The following is a 20,698-nucleotide window of genomic DNA, read 5'->3' as shown; positions in this document are numbered from 1 at the left end:
AAGACCTCAGGACCAGTGTTAGGAAGGCTGAGAACCACTGACCTAGCCTTACAATTGGATTTAAAAACATTTACGCACACACACACACACATACACACACACACACACACGTCTTAATGTTTTAAGTAAGGTGATGATTTTGTGTTAGGTCATATTCATAGTTATCCTCAGAGTCATGCATTCTCATTCAGCTTGTGGGCTCTGTGTTTGACATACCAGAAGGAATAGTCTGGGAAGGTGACATGATCTGAATGTTTATGCCCCAAATTCACACGTAGAAACCCTAACCCCTAAAGTAAAGATGTGAGGAAGTAGGGGAGGCAATTAAGCCACAAGGCCTCCACAATCATAACTGGATCGGTGAGTGTCCTCATGAAAGGCTCTTGTGCTTTACAGCAGGCGAGGACACAGGAGCAAGGGACCGTCTACAAACCAGACACCAATTTGTCTGTGTCTTCACCATGAACTCCCTAGGTTTGAAGACAGGGAGCAGTGGATCATGTCTGTAAGGCACGTGGCCTGTGTAGTTTAGTTACAGCAGCCGAGCAAACGGCAACAGAAGAAAAGTTTACCTGTACAGAAAGCAAGCAGCTGCCCCCTAGGGCAGGCCACCTCCTATGACATCATATGTCCTTCTCACTGCATGGCTTCGTTTACCCACACTGCAGTTACATGCTTGCACTTAGGGGTTGAGGCTGGGTGACTCTTAACACCCGCCGACTGGGAGCCAAGCCAGGAGATCACAGGTGTGTACTTTTCATTCTCCCCAGAACCACGTCAGCCCTGGAAGGGTCTCTGGGGATTCTACCTATAACAAAGACACCTGAGTGCAGATGAAGACACATAAACCACTCCAGAGCCAACTGCACCCTCCAGCCCCCCACAGGGTTGTGGTTATACTGTGGAGGAAGAGGAAGGATGCCACTTTCCCCAACATAGGGGCCCTGGATCCACTGGCTGCAGAGGCTGATCTCCCTGCACTGCAGGTGGTTCCAAGCTAGGTGTCCCCAACCACAGGATGACAGAGAAATCTAAGCTCTGGAAGAATTTGAAGGCAAGCGACACAAGGTTGCTCTCATTGCAGATGAGTTGTTGGGGTGACATGTCTGTCGGGGTGGCATGTCTAGGTCCCTTTCCTCCCTCGGTTCTGAAGCCCGGGCTCTTCTCTTTGCAGTAGTGTAACACCCCGGCAGCAAAGGTCAGTAAATAGCCCTGGCTGTGCAGACCACTCTCTCTCCCACATCACTACCCACCTCAGCTGCTTCCGCATGAAATTCAGACGGATGGGCGTGTGGCTGGGGTGGGTCTCTGGGGTGCATTGATTCTCAAGTCATCCATTTCCAACCGCAGCGGACCTCTTACACTTTCATAGATTTTATTTTTTCAGTGATGGGGATTGAACCCAGGGCCTCAGAGCTTTCAAAGCTAGCCAGCACTCTGCCAACAAGAGCTATACCCCCAACCCTGCACTTGTAACTTGATAGAATGCCTGTGTCTTTTGCTAACTTACAAGGACAGCAAAACTGAAAACTTCTCGACGTACCTGAATTAAATTATCATTCAGTCTCTTCTATGACATGTGAGTCCTTAAGTGGCACAGGACCATAAGGCGGTGTCACCAAACTAGGTGGCATTTTAAACTCACCAAAGCACAAGGACGGGGGATACAGAGAAAGCCATTTTCTTAATGAGAACTGTTTTTATGGACCGAGCCACTGAGGTGATTGCCACTGTTAGGCAATCGAGTCGTACCCCATGGGTGGGTACGTGGAGGAAATATCGATTGGATCTTTCCCTAGTGGTGGGTGGTTAGTTTTCTACCAAGCCTCTGGCATTTCTAGTAGTCATTTTGTTATTTTATGGCCATCTGTTTTTTCTTCATGTTCTTTGACTCATCCAGTGATGCCTAGTAAGCATGCCTAGTAAGCCTGCCTCATCTCTTTCTCATACATGTATACAGAGTATTTCGTCCTGTCCCCCACCCCATCATCTCCTATTCCCCTCACTGGTTTCCATTCCACTTTCAAGGCTCTTTTCCCTCCCCCTCTCTTTGCTCCTTCCTTCCTTCCTGTTCTGGTGACCAGACTGAGTTTTGTTAGAGTTAACAGGAGCATAGGCACCTTAAGAGTTAACTGCTCCTCATCCCCAGCCCCCAGTTACCTTTAACTGCCAATAGTTCTTGGGGGGAGGGTGTGCCCCTCCCCCCACCAGCAACAGTTAACTGCCTCTAAATCCTGAGGGTAGACCTGGCTATTCCTAGAAGCAGCTTAACTTGCCTCACCTGGTAAGTGGCCCCTGGAAAGCTGCTATGGGAGGATCCTGGGATTCCCTGAAAGATCCAGTTTTAATAAGCATCCCAATTTTACCTTTTCTAGGTGTTTCCGTCCCTGAAAATGTAGTCTATTCCCCTGTCCCCTCCTTCTGGGGCTGACTGTGCGAAGCCCACCTTAGGGAATGGCCGTGACATATTATGTTTGACTAATGCATTGCTTTTCCTGCCAGGAGCTGTCCCCTTTGGGACCACCACTACATACCATCACATCATCATCACAGGCTTTGCAGGGTCGGAGTCTCTTGAATTCACACATGCTGTCCAAGTAAACGGTTTTCCAGACTGTCAGCAATGCTTTTTAAAGACAGGGAATTCTCTGTTACTGAGAAAACAGTTCCTGGGCAAACAGGAACAGACGGAAGGAGACAACAAGACCTGCACTGATATCCCTCGATTGTTTGTTTTAGGACCACGGTTGTTGCCTAAAATAGGGAGCAACTGGGAGCGTGAAGTGACCATTTCATTGCCATTCCTGTTCATGAACAAGTAGAGGCCCAGGCAAGTTTCTGCTTCTGCTATGGCTTATGTTCACCAAGGCGCAGGGAGTCTTTCTTTTGCCAGCCTCTACTGCCCTCTTGTGGTATTCAGCTCCTGGAGCGATTGCACCCTCATAAAGACCTTTTGCCTAAGATTTGCCCCAGGGTCAAGGGGAGTAACCTGTGGCAGCGGAGTCCTGATAAACAATGCAAAGTGGTGCAAATGAAGTGGTCCATCTTGCCAGACAGACCTTTACCGAAATGACAGGAACCACTAAGATGGGAGAGAGTCAAGTGTTTGCCTGTGTCAGTGGGAGTTTTGAAAATCACCAGATACTTTATATAGGAACCTGCAAGCCCCAAACGATAATGGAGTGCTTGTGTCTTCTGAATGTTCTAAAACCTTCTTCCGCACTCAGGCACTGCAAGCCACACAACTAAGAGTGGATAGGAAGAGAAGGGCGGGCGTGGGCATTGCCAGGGACCCCTGAGTGGGCTGAGACTCATCACCTCACCCCAGTGGTGAGAGATGGTGGTTGTTTTCACATGAGGGCAGGATTCAAATGAAAAAGTCAATATTGGGATGTTCCACTAGAGCTCGAATAGCGATAAAAAGCCAAACAAATACCCAAGCTGTCCAAGCCAGGACTGGTACAGAAGCTTGCTTTCCTCCATGGTTGTATAGATAGGAAAGATGAACAGAGTGCCATGCCATGCCCCCACCCTGACTGGGGTCCTCCCCTAAAGGGGCTCAAACCTGTGTTTTTTACACAGAGGTCTTTGTTTCTGTTTTTCTTTTCTCTTTTTCTTTTTCTTTTTTTTTTTTATAAGTTTGCCTCTGAAATGCTGGATCCACTTGTTCAATCACTGAAATGTAAAGATTTTCTAAAATGTATCTAATTGACAGGAACAAGCATTTTGAAAAGGAGAGCCAACGGCCATTAAATTTAGCACAGAACTTCCAGAATGTTCTGTTTTAGCCCATGCCCATGGAACATTTTAAAACCATCCTGGTTTTTAAAGCGCAGGCATCTAATTATAGCTCTGTGAAACACCTGCTTCCAGGACTTGGCTGCAGCTGCACCGCTCTGTGCTCTCTGAATTCTGTGGCTGTCAGCTCACAGAGAAGGAGTGATGCTGAGCACATGGGTGCTGAACCCTCCCAGTCACAGACTGGAATGACACGTAAGGCATCCTTACTTTCTCTGGGACCTCAGTTTTGTCTTCTGTAAAATGGACTGAAAATGTTAGCTCATCACATAGATGAACTGGATCTTTTATTTCTACTGCACCAAACCTAGAGTTGGTTCAATGACAGTGTCGAGCCTTATCGATGATAGGTGGCAAGCGGTATCAGAAGAGACTTAGGATCGTTAGAGAGGAAGAGACTAGGCCTCAGCAGGAAGACTCCCAAAGAGGTAGACACAGAGAGAGAGCCAGGCAATTAGTTCCCAGGGTTCTACTGCCAGTATTGGTCTTCAGAGGAATGGGGGATTCTGGAGGAGTTTCAGTGCAAGACAGAGGTGTAAATCCATACCTTTTTCTGTGTGTGTGTGTAGGGGGGGCACCAGCCTGGTGTAAGAAACTGCTGTGGGGGTCACTTTCATGTGGTACTCTGGGCTTTTGGGGTCTTGGGAGGCTCTGGAAAGTTGAGGTATAGGCTTTGTTGCAGATTGTAGCAGAGAGGAGACACTGAAACAGCAGGTTCTAGGATCGAGAGAGCCAACAGCAGGCAGAAAAGCTGGCCACACCCTGACCCACAGGCTTCGAGAGTGGATGGGGACTTCCGGATAGTAGTCCAAGAAAAAGTAGATGGGATCTGACCAATGTGCTACTGTGACCTTTATGGATACTGTGCTGGGAACCGGAACAGTGTGGGGTACAGAAAGATGACCTCAGATAAAAAATGGGACATGGTGGTATTACTTCCTGTACCCTGTACCCTGCTCCCACCCAAGCCATCAGCTTTGTGCAAATGTGGCCACTCATCCATGGCCCTTGCTGAGACCAAAGATCCTGCTTATTTCTGTGTAGCCTGTCAGCTGGGAGACACAGTCTCTGGGGGCAGGCCTGGGCTAGTTGCTGACAAACTTATTTTCAGAAAAGCCCACAAGGTAAAGACTAGTTTGTGGCCAAGCAAGAGCCAAGCCAGGCTGAGGTATGAGGGGGTGAATGCACTGCAGCTTTGCTGAGGTGTCGGGGTGCATGAAGCCCACACTGGTGACATTTCTTGCCTCAGGCTGAACAAGCTAGGGTGCTTCTCCTAGGGCCAATCATGAAATGGGCACAAGAAATACAATAAGTGCAAACAGAACACACTTTGGGAGGAGGCTCTGTGGTGTAATACATAGTGAACTAAGCCACTCGGCCTCTCTGTCCCCTGTAGAGAGGTGGAGCAAACCATCCACCTGCTGCCTTGATTTGCGTGGTTTGGATGTGAACTGTCCCCATAAGCTCATGTGTTTGAATACTTGGTTCCCACTGATGGCCCTGTTTGGGAAGGTTTTGGAACATATCAGGGAAAGCTTTGCTAGAGGACACTGGTTAGTGGGGATGGGCCCAGCCCTACTTCCTCTCCAGCCTCTGTTGCCTGTGTACAGAGGCAATGTGACCAGTTTCCTCACCCTCTTCCACCATGCCTACTGCACAATGATGGACTCTGTTCCCTCAATAAACTTTTCCTCCTGTAACTTGCTTTTTGTTAGGCATTTTGTTACAGCGATAAGAAAAACAACTCATGATATCCAGTGTACAAATGGGGGCTTCAGACCCAGGTAGCAAAAGAGTTTGAGTTCACTTAGAGATGTCTACTGTGGAAACTGGCATCATAGGCAGACTCTTGCTTCCTACTTCCTGGGGTCAGGGCAGAGGGAGAACCCCGGGAGGTGGCCTTGTCCTAAGCATCTTTCATATGTACTTGCTTAACTGTCTGAGCAGCCTTGCAAGCCTGGAGCTTTTCTCTCTTCCATATTGGACTTAGGGAGGCTGAGGAGAGGCAGGCCAGCCAAATGACAGAGTGCCAAGGCCACACAGCCTGGCAGTGGCAAAGCTGGGCGTTAGTTCAGCAATGTGACACTTCCTGCTACTGTACCATGCTTTTTCCTGGATTGCCAAGAGAGGCGAGAGTGACTGACCAGCTGCAGAGAGAGAGGATCTCTTCAGAGAGGGGGTAGCAGTCCACCAGAGTTGGGAAGAGCCTCAGTTTACCTGTTGGGAGGGAGATCTGGAGAGCTGATAGCTTTGCTCTGATTCATTTCCCCCTACCTCTTCTATTTTTAAAAAAATACTTGTTTATATGTATGTGTGTGTGCCTGCATGCATTTATGTGCATGACGGGCATTCGGGTGCCCATGGAGGGCAGAAGGCGGCACTGGGTCCCACGGAACTGGAATGTGGTAGTTGGTACAGGGCGGAAGCTGCTGAGCCACCTCGACAACCTCAGCCCTCTCTGTGGTTCCCTGTTCGGCCATGTCTGTGTTCTATTCTCCCCGTCTGTTAGGAAACACAGCCTTAGGATTTGAATATGCCTTCTTCCTAGAAGGGTTGTGTCCAACACAGAAGGACAAAGGCACAAGCCTTAGGCCTGTCACATCACACAGGTAAAAGGTTTAGGTAGCTCTGAGAGTTCCATCAGCTCGGTTTATCCACCGGAAGTGTTTGTAAACAGAAACTGTCTCCACAGCCAGAAGGAACTATTTATTCTTAGGAGAACAGAAGGGGCTACTGGGCTGTTTTTCCAAAGAACCAAAGAAACCCAGCACCTTGAAACAGGCTTTTAAAAGACAGCACAGGAGACAGAGCTCTTGAAAGTACCCCTGAACGGTCGTTACATCATTGCATGCAGCATTCTTGTTAGTACACACATCTGAGAGGGCATAGCTGGGTTCTCAATGATTTTACACACTGATTACTCTTCAAAAGTTAGAATAAAACACATAAGTCTTCTTTTTTCAGTTCAAGTTACCCCCGGCCATGTGACTCTCCACCCACCAAAGGCTCGGGTAAGTCAGCATGGCCTTGAACTTTGTTTGTAGCCATGGTGACCTTGAACTTGTAAGATCTGTGCCTCTATCTCTAGGATTATAGGCAGGTGCCTCCTCTGCGCCTGGTTTATGTTATCCCACGCTGTGATCAAAACCAGGTGCCTCACACACCTGCACCCAAAGCAAGCGCTCCTCCCATCTGAGTGACATCTCCAGCATGTCCCCATGCTCCTAACAAAATCTGCTTTCCTGAGGATTTGAAGGCTCTCGAGGAACTCGAGATGCCTAAGATTTTCCCAGTAAAACAAACTGGGAGACACACAGTAGCCCATCCCGGTTAACTGAAGGTCAGGCCACCAGGCTCCCTGTCCTTCAGCTTCTAGACTCGCATATTGTGACTAGAAAGCTTTGCCATCCCAAGGGTTAACATTAGGAACAATGAACCAATACCCTCTTATATGAGGAGTGACAGGAGCAGCCAGAGAGATCCATCAGTGTGAGGTAGCTTCAGAGAGAAGAAAACCAGAGAGGCTGCATTTCATAAGCCAATTCCCACAGCTTGACTGGGCCATAGCATCCTTGAACATGAATGGATCCAATGAGTGGAAAATGCCTTATTCTCAACCATCCCTTTAATACAGCTCTTCACGTTGTGCTGACCCCCATCTACAAAATTATTTTTGTTGCTACTTCAAAACAGTAATTTTACTGTCATGAATTGTACTGTAAGTATCTGTGTTTTCTGATGGTCTTAGGTGACCCCAGTGAAAGGATCATTCAACCCCCAAAGGCATTGCAATTCACAGGTTGGGAACAGTGGGCAGATGGCTGAGACACTGGAGTGGTCTACTGAAATGGGAGGCTCTACCTCTTGTAATTATGAGTCTTTAGGTCAGAACTGACAAATCTAGAATCGTTCTCAAAATAAGGTATTTTATTCTAACCACCAGAGCTTTGTTTTCTGCGTAGAGATTTTAATCTCCAACATAACTAAAAGGAACCAACCAGCAACAAAACATCCACTGGGACCTTGAAGTTGGAAGCATAGTTTGTATAATGGCATCAATTTCAAGAGGCTTGAGAATTACATCAAAGTCTACATAGAATTAATGTGCTTGGGGTTTAGGGAAGTGGAGGAGAAGGGGAAATAATCCAGTACCAAGATGCATGGATCGACACACACGCAAGCGCACACACACACACACACACAAAATTCAGAAAGGTGCAGGAGAGAGCAGAGGAAGAGGCAGGACGTAAGAAGCACCATTTCAGACAGGAGACCGGAGTCCTTGCACCACTGACTTTGCAACTGTTCCTTCCGGGCTGTTCCTTCCCCATCCACAAAGGTGCTCTTAAACACCCTTCCCAGACCTAATATGCTTAAATTCTGCTAATCCTGGCATCCTGGATCTTCTGTAGAGGACCAGAGGGCACAGATTTCAGGCTTTTTGGGCCACACACTCCTTCTGGCAGTGTTGCCTTCCATGGACTAAACCATCCCCAGACAAAGTGCTCACAGAAGTGATTGCGGCCCTGTTAAGAAACTCTATTTAGTGACACGGAAATTTAATTTTCACCTAATTTTCATGTCTCGCAACATTATAGTTCTTTGATTTGTGGGTAAAAAGACATTTCAAAACATAATTATTCTTAATTCACGGGTCATGCGAAGGCAGGAAGTTTGGTATGGGTTCCTGTTTGCTCCATTAACTCCCCTCGCTTCCCTGCAGCTGAAGATGGTGAGTCTGCTCAGTCATTAGCCACTGGGTTTTGTCTTGTCAATCTGCACTGCTGAAGATGTAATGAGTACCTGGCAATCTTATTAAAATGCAGATTGATTCAGTAACAAATAGGATGAGCACTCTCTCCACCACCAGGCTAATCTTGAATCAGGCTAGTCTCTCCACCACTAGTCTACCAGGCTAGTCTTGAATCAGGCTAGTCTCTCCACCACTAGTCTACCAGGCTAGTCTTGAATCAGGCTAGTCTCTCCACCACTAGTCTACCAGGCTAGTCTTGAATCCTTGCCTCATCCTCAATGGTAGTTCATACTACAGACTTGTGTGCCTGGCTTGGGTTGTGCGTTTGTGTGTGTGTCTGTGTATGTGTGTGTGTGTTTGTGTGTGGTGTGTTTGTACGCACGTGCAGATGCATGCATATGCAAGTGGAGACCAAGATCAGGTGTCTTACTCAGTTGTTCTCCACCTGATTTCTGGGAGACAGGGTCTTTGGCTGAACTCTATCTCACTAATTTGACTAGGCTGACTGGCCAGCTTGCCTCAGGGAATTGTTTCCCAGTCTCTCTCTGCTCCCTGCCAGGCCTTTTCCCTGGGTGCTGGGTCAGGATCTAAGCTCAGGTCCTCTGAGTGGTAAGCACTTTAGTAAGGAGACCTACTTAGGCTTTTCTACCCTGAGACTTCTGTCACCTTCATTCTGCTCTGGTCCCGAGACAGAGCCATGAAAACCCATGTGAGGGCTTACCCTCAATGTGTCTATTCGTGCCAAGGGGTACTCTCTCTCCTCTCCCCTCTCCTGGTCCTGTAAATAAAGGGACACAGCCTGACTTCTGTGGTTACCAGACCCTAGGTACAGAGGGAGGAAGGGAGGGACGGCGCTTCTAGCATTATGCTTGCCAGTGTCTTCACCCGGGAATATCCACCCACAAAGTCATGCCTACAACACAAGGCTTTTCATGCTGTTTCAGGGATTTGTTAGGATGGAAAAAAAAAAAAAAAAAAAAAAAAAAAGCCAGACTGGACAGTCTTTATTTCTTTTAGTTTCCCAACAAAATTATATATTATATCTCCAAATTAAACTGAGAACACATGGCCAGTACGAGGACTTCTGTGCAGACCAGCCTGGGCTGTGACCATCAGAGACTTTCTCTGGGGTTGCTCAGTGCTAAGGGCTATTGACAAATGATTTAATGAAAACAATTTCTAACTCATCCTACTTGGGCTTAAGATTTTGCTTCTAAAACCAAGCTGAAGTACAAACATTAAAATATCTCTCAACCAATACCCTTTTAATAGATTTTTTTAACCCCCTTAACATCATCTAATTCAGAAAGTAATTAAGTAGCTATTTAGGGACAAAGAAGTAGAATCCATATTGGGGGGCACATCAAATTTCTGTTTTGTGGCTAAAGGGCATCTGAAAGAACTCAGGTTTCTATAGTAACCATTGCAGGGCTGATCAAATCAACAAATAGCTACGATTTATCTCAGAGTTTCCAATGGGCTGTTTTTTTCCCCCATCTGGAAAAGAACATTGCAAATTAGATAAAGTCTTCAAAGACAATGGAGGCTTTCAGAAAATCCAATTTTGGCAATAGTAAATAAAAGAGAAAAACATCTGCTTTCTCTCTCCATGTACAACTTATCTACAGAATCTCTTCTTCACTGATTTAAGTACCTTGACTATGGTAGTGATTGGATTCTATTAATTTGCTCATTAGTAAGAGAGTATCTTAAATCGTTTCTCAGAATGAAGGCAAACAGAGATTGGCAGTGTCTCCAGGGTGACCTTGTAGCTTCTGCATCTCCAAGCCAAGCCTCAGAAGGCTCCTTCACTGCCCTCCCATAGCCAAGCTCCTCACAACCTCCAAACGTATTTTGACTTCCTTTGATTTAGACCCTTGTGTGGTTCTGAACACTCACAAACATAAAGAACTACAGGAGCACACAGTGTGGTTTTCTGCATGTGTCTGGGGGTACTTGTGAGCCAGTTGGGGGGCTGTGGGTGGGTATCAGCATGCAGTCTACAGGGCAGTAAGGCCCCCAAAATTCTGTCCCTTGCTCTCACCCTCTGGGCCCTGCTGATCTCAGTAATCTGGGTGAGGAGAGGAAGAAGTGTTTGCCTGGGCATCATCCAGAGTGGCTGGGGAAGGTGGCCGCCCACTTACTACAGCATTTTCCCAGTGGGGCCTCTCTTGGATCTATCCCACACTGCCTTGGCAGATAGGTGACCGCAGAGAAAGAAGTCTAGTTTCCTTCAGGGGCTCAGCTGACTTGCTGAGCAAGACTAATGATCCAAGTTCAGCCCCCTAGAGCACATGTGCACATAGGTGACACACATAGTGCCATCAATCCCAGTGAGTAACTATAGGGAGATGGAAGGTGGAGACAGAAGCCTCTAGAAGTTCCCAGCAAGCCAGCCAGGCTTTTTATTAACAGAAAGGAGTATTCTAGATATTCCATGTACAATAAAAATACATATACATATGTACACATGTTGTTTTAAATTTCTAGAAAGTGCATTAATAACATAAAAAATAGTTGAAATTAATTTAGAAGTTATAGTTAATGTTCATATGGGGTTGTAGCATAAAATACCTATGATAATTATAATCTTTGACCATGTAATATATTTAGCCAATATATCCAAGATATTACTTCAGTATATATTAGCCATGAAGTTATTATGACAATATTTTACATTCTTTTCATGTTACTATGCCTTTGAGAGTATGTGTATTTTATATTAATGACTTATTTTAGATCAGACTACACATAGTTTAGTTTTGTTTTGAGATGTAGTCTTATGTAGTCTAGGCTGGCTTTGAACTCACTACATAGCAAAAGAAGGTCTGAACTTCTGATTCTCCTTCTTCTGTCTCCCATGTGCTGTGATAGTAAGCATGTGCCATTATGCTCAGCTAAAGCCTGTACAAACTTTAAATACCCTAAGGTGTCATATGGCCAGTCCCTGTCAAATTATACAGTGCAGCCCAAGAGAACTGTCAAGCACAAGAAAATGTAGGAGTTTGCTTTCTGGAACTTATGACTATGTGATCATTTGGCCAGTGCCATGTTGAAATTATAAGCAGTGGACAGGTGTGGTTGACCTGGGCTGTTCAACCAATGGACACAAGAGCTCCTGGTCCTCTTTGACTATGTAAAGAAGAGGCCAGATGTGAGGTTGGTTATAAAGGATGAATGTGGTCTAAGGCTGGGGAAATCAGATTACCATGAGGGGCTGGACTTGCTGTCCTGTGCCTGAGCCCAGATGCTTATGGGGAGCCAGGCTATGACAGTATTTGCTTTAGAAGGCAGGTCCCTCAGAAGGGACACTGCTTGTAATCAGGGAAGTGCTCACACTCCAGTGCCCTTCAGCAGCCTCCTGAGCACCAGGATCAAAGAGAAAGGAGGTGGAAGGAACAACCCGCAGAGCCAGAGCGAGTGATGGGATCCAGTAATCTTTACAACCTATTTGCTACAACATGATCAAGATAGGAGCATTGGAGTTTTTACTTCAGGCCCCTAGGAGCTGTGAATATTGGGATACCAACTCACTGGCTTGTTTTCAACAATGATACCTTGACAGAAATTTCCGAGGCTCTAAGCAGAAATGCTCTTGTCATCTCATTGTACCTCCATTGCACATAAAACAAAACAAACAAACAACCCCCCCAAATCACAGCATCAGCATTTACTGCTTCCTAACTATAGAAAGCAATGTCTCCTCCACACAATCACTTACCTAAAGGTAAAGAAATAGAGGCCAGAGGCCTGGCTAACATGGAATAAGGCCTTATTATGTTCCTAGATATTTGTATAAACGTACATAGCAATATGATTTAATCCTCATGTATTCAGTAGGTGCTATCCCTCTCCTCATTCATAAATAAGAAAAATATAGGTCAGAGTTTAGGGAACTTATCCAAGATTGGGGCTGGAGAGATGGCTCATTGGGTAAAGTGCTGACTATACAAACATGAAGACCAGAGTTTGGATTCTCAGCACTTATCCAAAGGCTAGGTATGGTGGTGCTCACCTATAAACCCAGAACTGGGAAAAGAGCAGAGACATGTGGATCCTGTGGGCTCACTGGCCAGTCACCATAGCCAAAACAGTGGTCTAGGTCATATACCAGTACTCAAAGAGAGAGGCAGGAGAATCAGGGGTTCAAGGTCACCCTCAGCTACATAGCGAGTTTAAGGCCAATTGGGCTACAAAAAACCCTGTATGGGGAAAACAACCAACCAATGAAATGAACCAACGAACCAACAAGAGAGGGAGAGAAAGAGAGAGAGAGAGAGAGAGAGAGAGAGAGAGAGAGAGAGAGCAGAAAATTGTGGCCTGAAAATATTGTTTCCTTCTCAAATGACCATAAAAGATCAGCATGATCATGTCACAGAAAGCACTGGGCGTTCACAGGAGGAACGGCTCTACTCTTATTTATGGCGGGCGTGGCTCCTGTCAATCACCTGTCAGATAAGTCCACTTTTGAGTATTTACTCAGGACCCCAAATCAGACCACTGAGTTGAGAAGTCTGTGTCCAGTGTGGTATCTTTTCTCTACTTCTAATAACCATGGATAGCCCCTTTTATTCAGGGCTCATCTGATACAATCTCAGACTCAAAACATGCCTGATTTATAGACCCAGTGTGTTTCAGAAACTCATTTTACAAATACACTGTATCTAGACATCCATCTGCATTCACACAAGGGTCTTTTCCCTGAAGATATGACAAACGCCGACAAGGGTCTCTCCTACCTCTGTCATAATAGAGCAGACGGCATGGCAGAGAATCCAACCAATATGTGGAGTATAATTTCAATGTGAAAATTCATTTATTGTGACAAAACTTTAAAACAACTTCAAATAAAGGTGTCTAGGCAATAACCACTTTTCTGCATTAAACTACACTGACAATGGTAGCAATTTGATAAAAACAAACATTGGTATAGAAAGCATACTTTAATAACTTCTCTACTGGTTTAATCTTAAAAAATAATTCATCTAAGTGCTGATATTATTGCCATATACTTAAGAACACAGAGAGGTTATACTGTTAAGAACTGGCAAGACCAAGATTTGATTCCAGAGTAGTTAGGCTGATTCTGAAGTCAATAAACAATGCCTCATGGGTAAATGAGGTCTGCTACTTGTTTTTATAAAATAAAGTTTTATTGAAACACAGTTTCATTTCTCACAACTTGTCCTCAGGTGCTTCTATGCTTCAGTGTAGCAGTAAACATTATGATAGACACTTTGTGGCCTGCAGACATTGTCTGAACCTTTACAGGGAAGTCTTGCTGAGCCAGAGGTAACCCATCCTTGGGACCTCCTCCCATTCTTAGCACTGACCATGGGCCTATAGTAGGAATAGAGACCTGGGTTTGGGAGGGAAGTCAGGAATCATGGCCGCTATAGGAGGCCCTGGGGATGTGAAAGCAACACAAGGTGTTACATTGTGTTTGCTTCTCAGTAACCTCCCTGCTTCATCTCTGGGCGTACCAGTACAGAGACAAGCTCCCCAGGAAGTAGGGCTGTTTGTTCTGGTCACTGCTGGAGCCCTACTTACTGAACAAAAGAAAAGACATGCAATTTAGTTTGTGATGCAGGGACTGTGTGTGTGCTCTACCCAGAGACAAACATGGACCAGATGAAAAGGCCACAGAGACACTCTCTATGGATACTCTGATCACAGTCCTGCTTTGTGTTGTCTTTGAGGCAGATGCACTGCTCTGACAGAGCCCGTAAGGGTGAGCATGTGCTCTCCCAGCTAGTCTGTGATTTTTTCCTTGGCTCCTAACAGCTTCACTCCCAGATGATTCTGTTTGCCAAGATCCTAGAATCAACAGTTTAAATATGAAAAAAATTTTCATCTAATTATCTGCTGACATGGTGGATGGAGCTGTAAGTGCTCATTTTATTTCTTTCTTTTTTTTTTTTTTTTAAACTAGACTGAGTGACTTTTGATGTCTTAGGGAAGGCCATGAAACCACAGCTTTTTAATTCCTTCTAGAACACAGAGATGCCTGGGTGGGATGGGATTCCATAGCTGTAATCCCAGGACTGGGAAGGCAGAGGCAGGTGGCATATCTTGAGTTTAAGAGCAGTCTAAGCTATATAAAGAGAACCTTTTTCCCCCTCTCAAAAGACCAAACACCACCAAAATGGAAACAAACTTGGACAGAATAACTGATGGATAAGCATGTCTAAGGCTTGGCCCACGGGCCATGCTGCAGCCCAGGATAGCTGTGCTTGAGGCCCAAGGTATTGCAGATTCAGTGTCCTGTCAAAAAGCTGGACCCCACTGCTCTAGATAATGAGGTGCTCCGATATATGCTGGCTTCTGAGAGGACTAACAATTGTGCTGGGCTTCAGTGAGTGACAACCCGGCACTGAACCTGTGCTCAGCCCAAGGGTGCAAAGTAGAAAGAATGCATGAGGACAGGACAGATTGCTGTGAGCCTGTCACCACTAGGTACCGAGGGAAGGATTGCCACAGTATAGACCTGAACACAGAACTGTGAACACGGGACTTTGTGACCCTCTAAGGTCAGGCCAGAGGATTCCATTTAAACACAGCCTGGGAGTTGCCATGAAATCCCAGCGTCTGACTCTACCCGCTACAGGCTTCTTCCTTGTCTCCTGCTGTAACATTGGCAAATGCTCAACACATGAACAGATACCATCTGAGGAAATCTGGGAAATAAAGGCAAAAGATGCTCAAAGGAAATACTGGGATGTAGTTCATGCATGTGTTCTAAGTGTGGGGCTCAGAGGGGTGGCACTTGCCACCCAAACCACTGAGAACATCTCCTCTCCCCTCTGAGGGTGTGTGGCCTTGGCTAGTACTCCACTGTCAAGCCTAGCTCCCCTAGCAGGGACAGACAGCACATGTCTCTGTCTCTAAGAGAAGTGCTTCACTTTTGGCCCCAAGCCCTCCAGCCTACAATGTTTACCTAGATATTTAACTTGGAACTGGTAGCCTTTATAATGAGGAGGCCTTTATAACCCATTGCTCAGAGAAACAGGGAGTTAGCTCACCGGAAAGCTGTGGAAATGAAGCACCAAAGTGGGTCAGTATTTCTTCATTAATAAGGTGGTTTCCGATTAGAGTGACTTCAAGTGACACGCCTGTGGAGTCCCAACAAAGTTCTTCTCTCAGTTGTGTCCTAGGCTCATGACCATGAACAATGACCATGAATGACACCCTTGTGGTGTGAGAGTCAGTAAAGCACAGCATGTTTCTGACCTGCCTGGGAGAGGCACCCAATGTCCTGAAACTCCTTCTGGAAGGATCCATCCATCACAGGGATGGGTGACATTGGGAAGGGTGTCTAAGGGGTCTTTCTGGGGAGGTAGCCTGGAGTTGTGTCCTAGCCAGAGTAGGGGTGGAGGCAGAGGACCAGGCAAGTGATGGAAAAGAGAAGGGGGAGGTAGGTAGGGAGAGCCGGGCTCAACAAACTTTGACTCCAAAATTTGTTGCATCTGACTTCCTTAAAAATCATAAAGAACTTTATTTTTCCTGTTTTAAGCATATTTCTTGTCTCTCCTGTAGTTTTTATTTATTTTTTTAATGTCTGAGTGTTCTGTCTGCATGTACACCTTCATGCCAGAAGAGGGCATCAGTTCACTTTATAGATGATTATGAGCCACCATGTGTGGCTGAGCACCCATATGTGGTTGCTAGGAATTGAACTCAGGACCTCTGGAAAAGTGGCCAGTGTTTCTAACCACTGAGCCATCTCACCAGGAGTCACTGGACTCCTGCAGCTTTTAAAGATGTACATTTAAACTTCCTTTAAGTATACGTGTATCTATTTGTGTGTGCACATTAACATGTCCCTTGGAGCTGGAGTTGCAGGTGGCTGTGAGCTGCCTGTCATGGGTCCTAAGAACTGAACTCTGGTCCTCTGAAAGAATAACAAGTGTTTTTAACCACTGAGCCAATGCTACAGCTCCGTCTCCTGATAGGAGAGACTAAAGGCTGTGTCTCACCAGAAAGCTCTTACCTGAATTGAAAGTACACTTGAAAGTTTGACTTATACAGAACTATAAGTTTTAATTGGCTGCCATCATTAAAAGAAACCAGAACACGTGATATAAAAAGGTGGGACCTTTTATCTTTCTGTGTTACTGGGGATAGCTCTCAAGGCTTCGAGGATGCTAGGCAACTGCTGGACTCCTGAGCCATGTCTACAGCCTGGCTGCTGCCTTTAGATGGGTTCACACTCAGCCGCTCACCCATCCCTGACACTCCCACCAACCTGTGCCAGCACTGCGTCAGCTATCTTAAGTATCCCTGACTCACTTCAATCACTTACGTTCCCAGAAGCCAGGAAACCTGGCAGCCTTCAGCATCAGCACCGACATCTACATTTACCAAATGTCATCAGCTTGATGATGAAAATAATTTGAACAATTTTCTGTTTAACATCCTTTGGAATTCAGTCCAGCTGATATATGCCTCCTTTTAAAGGGCAATACCGTGACCAGGGGAAGTCTCTCTCCCTCTCCCTCTTCTCCCCCCACCTTGTCTCTGTCTCTGTCTCTCACTCTCTCTATGTATATGTATATGTATATATATACACACACATATATATATACACATATATACACACACACATATATATATATACATATACATATACACATACACATACACATACACATACACTACACACCACACCACACACACACACACACACACACACACACACACACACACACACATCAATCTGCATGTTACTTTAGGAATTCCTGGGATTTCCAGGAAATACTGTATAGTCTGTAGAGAAAAGATAACCAGTTATACAGACCTTGGAGGCTACTAAATAATGTGATCAAATGGTCAGATGCTAAGTAATTAGAAAAGCAGAAAGCATCAGAGGTGGTAACTGGGGTCCTGAGGCAGGGGTTTAAAGAGAAGAACGTTCACTGTGAGATGAGATAGATGGAAAGCAATAGAGAAAAAGAAGAAGAGGGAAGCAGAGGGAGGAAGAGGAAAGATGAAACTAGGACAGAAGGCAAACACACAAACCCGGTCAGGAGGAGAGCAGAAGGCCGCCCTGCCTAAATGATGTCTGGAGAAAAAAATTAAAAAAATAAAAGAATTCTAAATCACAGTGTCTGCCGGAGCTCATCCTACAGAAGAAAATCAGTTCAATTTTGCTTTCTTTAGGGAAAGCAAAAAAATTTTCAATAGGGAAAATTTTTTCCCAGATACTGGAGTGGTAGCTAATTATAGGCAAGTTGCTACCTAGGGAGTCCCTCTTGGAAGTGTGCAGCCCTTCACTGTGAAAGGGGGGTACACTCTCAACCTTGCTGTCACCTCAGTGATATATAAATCGTTTTCTTATGTGGAAATCAGCCATGCTCTCACCGATGTGCTGTTTCCAATCTTCGGTCTCCAAAGGACAGAGACACAGAATGCCAACAGCTTGCAAATGAAAATGAGAGCGGTTACATAGGACATTTGTGCTCTTCAATGAAGTAAGCAAGAATTAGCAAGAGAATTGCTTTGGGCTTCCCAGTGGTGTCACAAGAATTGGGTCCTCCCCAAAGACATGTTTTGTAACATGGAAGAAAGATGGTTTCCTGACCAGGCCTCCATGGGGATCCTCACCTCAAACTTCTGCCTGAGTTCCATGTTGCCTTCTTCATCTCCTTCTGGAATGGGCACATTGTAGTATTCGCCCTCTTCTTGGTTGAGCAACTTGTACCTTCAAGGACGGGGAGAAGGGAGGGTAAGGGCCAGTCAGTGGCTCTTTTCCTTCAGCCTCTGATCAGGCTGTTGGAAAGATGCCTCTACAGAAACCATAGGCAGAGCCCACCACCGAATGGGAGTGGGGGGTGGGGCTATAGCCATCCTTGCTTCTCTCAGCTGCCTGGGGTACGGCAACATGCTGGGTCCCATGGGCTTCCTTACCATCCACTGGCTGGCATCTTCATCAGCTCTGAGACACCAAAGGAAAGGGACCCCATGAAGTCATTCCGTGTCGTCCGATCCCAGTCCCAGATTTCTACAGACAGTCGCCGGTCTTTGTCTGAAGGTTTTAATTTGCTACAAAGACAAGCGCATACACAATACATTAAGACATCTCAGTCATGGTATCTTGGGAGACACCAACATGCCCACAGTCTGTGCCTGAAATAGTATCTTCAATCTCCTTCCTGTGCCAACAGGACATCAGCCTTTCCTACTGGCTAGCTGCTACAAAACCTCTGTCTAGATCAAGAATCAGTGAACGCTGACCCCTGACAGGTCACTCTTATTTATCTAAATAAAAATTTTATTAGAACACAGCTTTGAAACATAAAAATAAAGTTTCATTAGAACACGGCCTTGGTTATTTGTTTATATATAATCTATGGCTGCTCTGGCAACAGAGACTACATGACTCACGATGTCTAAAATACAGACTTTCTGCCCTTTACTGAGCAGAGCTCAGTGGCCTCTCTCTGACAGAAAGTCTTTCCTTCTGGTAATGTTTACAGAGGAAGCGCTTCCTGAGTATGTCCCCATGGGGAACCTCTTGTGCTCCCTGGTGTGCACTGTGCTCCCTGCTGTGTGCTGTGCTCCCTGGTGTGCATTGTGCTCCCTGGTGTGCACTGTGTTCCCTGCTGTGTGCATTGTGCTCCCTGGGGTGCGCTGTGCTCCCTGGTGTGTGTGATCCCTCACTACTGACTCTTTTTCTTACTATTCTTCCCCTTCCTTCATCTCTGGTTTGGAATTTCTGTCAATCCTCCAAGATGAAGCACAAATGTCACTTCCTTCTGGAAGTGACATTTTCCCTGCTTAGAGGTGAGTCTATCTTCCTTATTTTTGCATTCATAGTACTTTCTACACCATGGGTTCCTTATTCCATACTGCAAAAAATTATTAAATTCTTGCTTCGTACCCTCTCCTAGCTCCTAAAAGGACTAAGCCCATCAGGAGATGGAACACATCTGTTTGTTACAGAGCAGGTGATGATAATAACTTGGGGTTTGTATTACATAAATTCTGGCAAACCGAGTCACTACCTATCAAACAGAAGTGATGGCAGCTGTTACCTGACAGTAGCCTGGGATGGTCTTAGGAATGAGGATGTAGGTAGAGACATTTGCTATGCCCCGCCCACCCCTAATGGATGGGCCGTATGTGGTATGTGAGGGCAGAGCTCATCCCAGGGCAGGAAGAAGCACTTACAATGTGAAGGACTCATTCCACTGAGGGTTCAGTGTGGAGCGGATGGTTTTGGTTTTCTGTTTGCTCTCATTCTTGGGGTCAGGAATAAGTTTCAGCTTCACGTAAGGATCTGAAAGCCCATTTGGATCCATAGGGATTAGATTTTTTGCATCTCGTACTGTAAAAAGAAAAAAGAAAAAGAAATTATAAAAAACAACACCGACTTGATGAGTCAGCACTGGTGTTAGCGCCGGGTTGAAGACGGTGATTGTAGCCAGATGGAGTGGCGCATGCCTGCAATTCCAGCACTTGGGAGGTAGAGGCCATCTTGGGCTATGTGAGACTCAGTTTCAGTCCTTCTCCTGAAAAGAAGATGCTGTGTCTGCGAGGAGAAGAGATCAGTCAGAGGCCCCTGCCACTCAATGTGAGGTTGCTCACCACCGTCACTGACAGTCAGTGGGCGGCACGGAGCCCTTGAAGTCCCGCCTCCAGGCTCAGCATCAGCCTAAACTAACAGCGTTAAACACATTCCAGGTCCCAGTAGAAATGCTCAAACCTGGGTCCCACTTCAGACCTACTGAAGCAGAACACACATTTGAAGTGACCTTCTAGCTTTCCAGAGGGAAAGGGGACCCTTGCCCCTTTGGGGCAACCAGCCGAACCTGGCCCATGGATTCATTCGATTCAGTGTCTACAAAGCATTATTATTCTTCATAAAATCTGGCAGATCCCAACCCTGGTTCTACCTTGGAATCCCTTGAGAAAGGGGTAAAGCCTCAATACTCTCAATTAAATTAGATCAAGGGAGGTGGCCCAACAACTGGTCTTTAAAAGATCCTGGAACTCACACTACAGACCAGGCTGGCCTTGAACTCACAAGAGATCTGCCTGCCTTTGCTTCCCAAACACTGGGATTAAAGGCGTGCACCACTACCACCCAGCTAGGAACCACTGATATTTAAGGTTGGGATTTAGGATTTCTATCCAATGTACATCAAC

General features: G+C 45.8%; 1 protein-coding gene across 2 annotated transcripts in view; it reads right to left on the bottom strand.

Moving 5' to 3' along the window:
- Prkca (protein kinase C alpha) overlaps positions 1–20,698 on the bottom strand; it is a 398,743-nt gene that overhangs the window by 57,767 nt on the left and 320,278 nt on the right. For both annotated transcript variants that reach the window (XM_034504395.2, XM_076935568.1), the window contains 3 exons: positions 19,721–19,877; positions 18,458–18,592; positions 18,155–18,251 (listed from right to left, as the gene is read on the bottom strand). In XM_034504395.2, coding sequence (XP_034360286.1) covers positions 18,155–18,251; positions 18,458–18,592; positions 19,721–19,877 — 389 coding nt within the window. The remainder of the gene's footprint in view (positions 1–18,154; positions 18,252–18,457; positions 18,593–19,720; positions 19,878–20,698) is intronic.

This window comes from Arvicanthis niloticus, chromosome 6, assembly GCF_011762505.2.
Source record: "Arvicanthis niloticus isolate mArvNil1 chromosome 6, mArvNil1.pat.X, whole genome shotgun sequence".
NCBI classification, from domain to species: domain Eukaryota; kingdom Metazoa; phylum Chordata; class Mammalia; order Rodentia; family Muridae; genus Arvicanthis; species Arvicanthis niloticus.
Note: the sequence above shows the minus strand (reverse complement) of the source record. Positions and strands in the feature narration are given on the sequence as shown.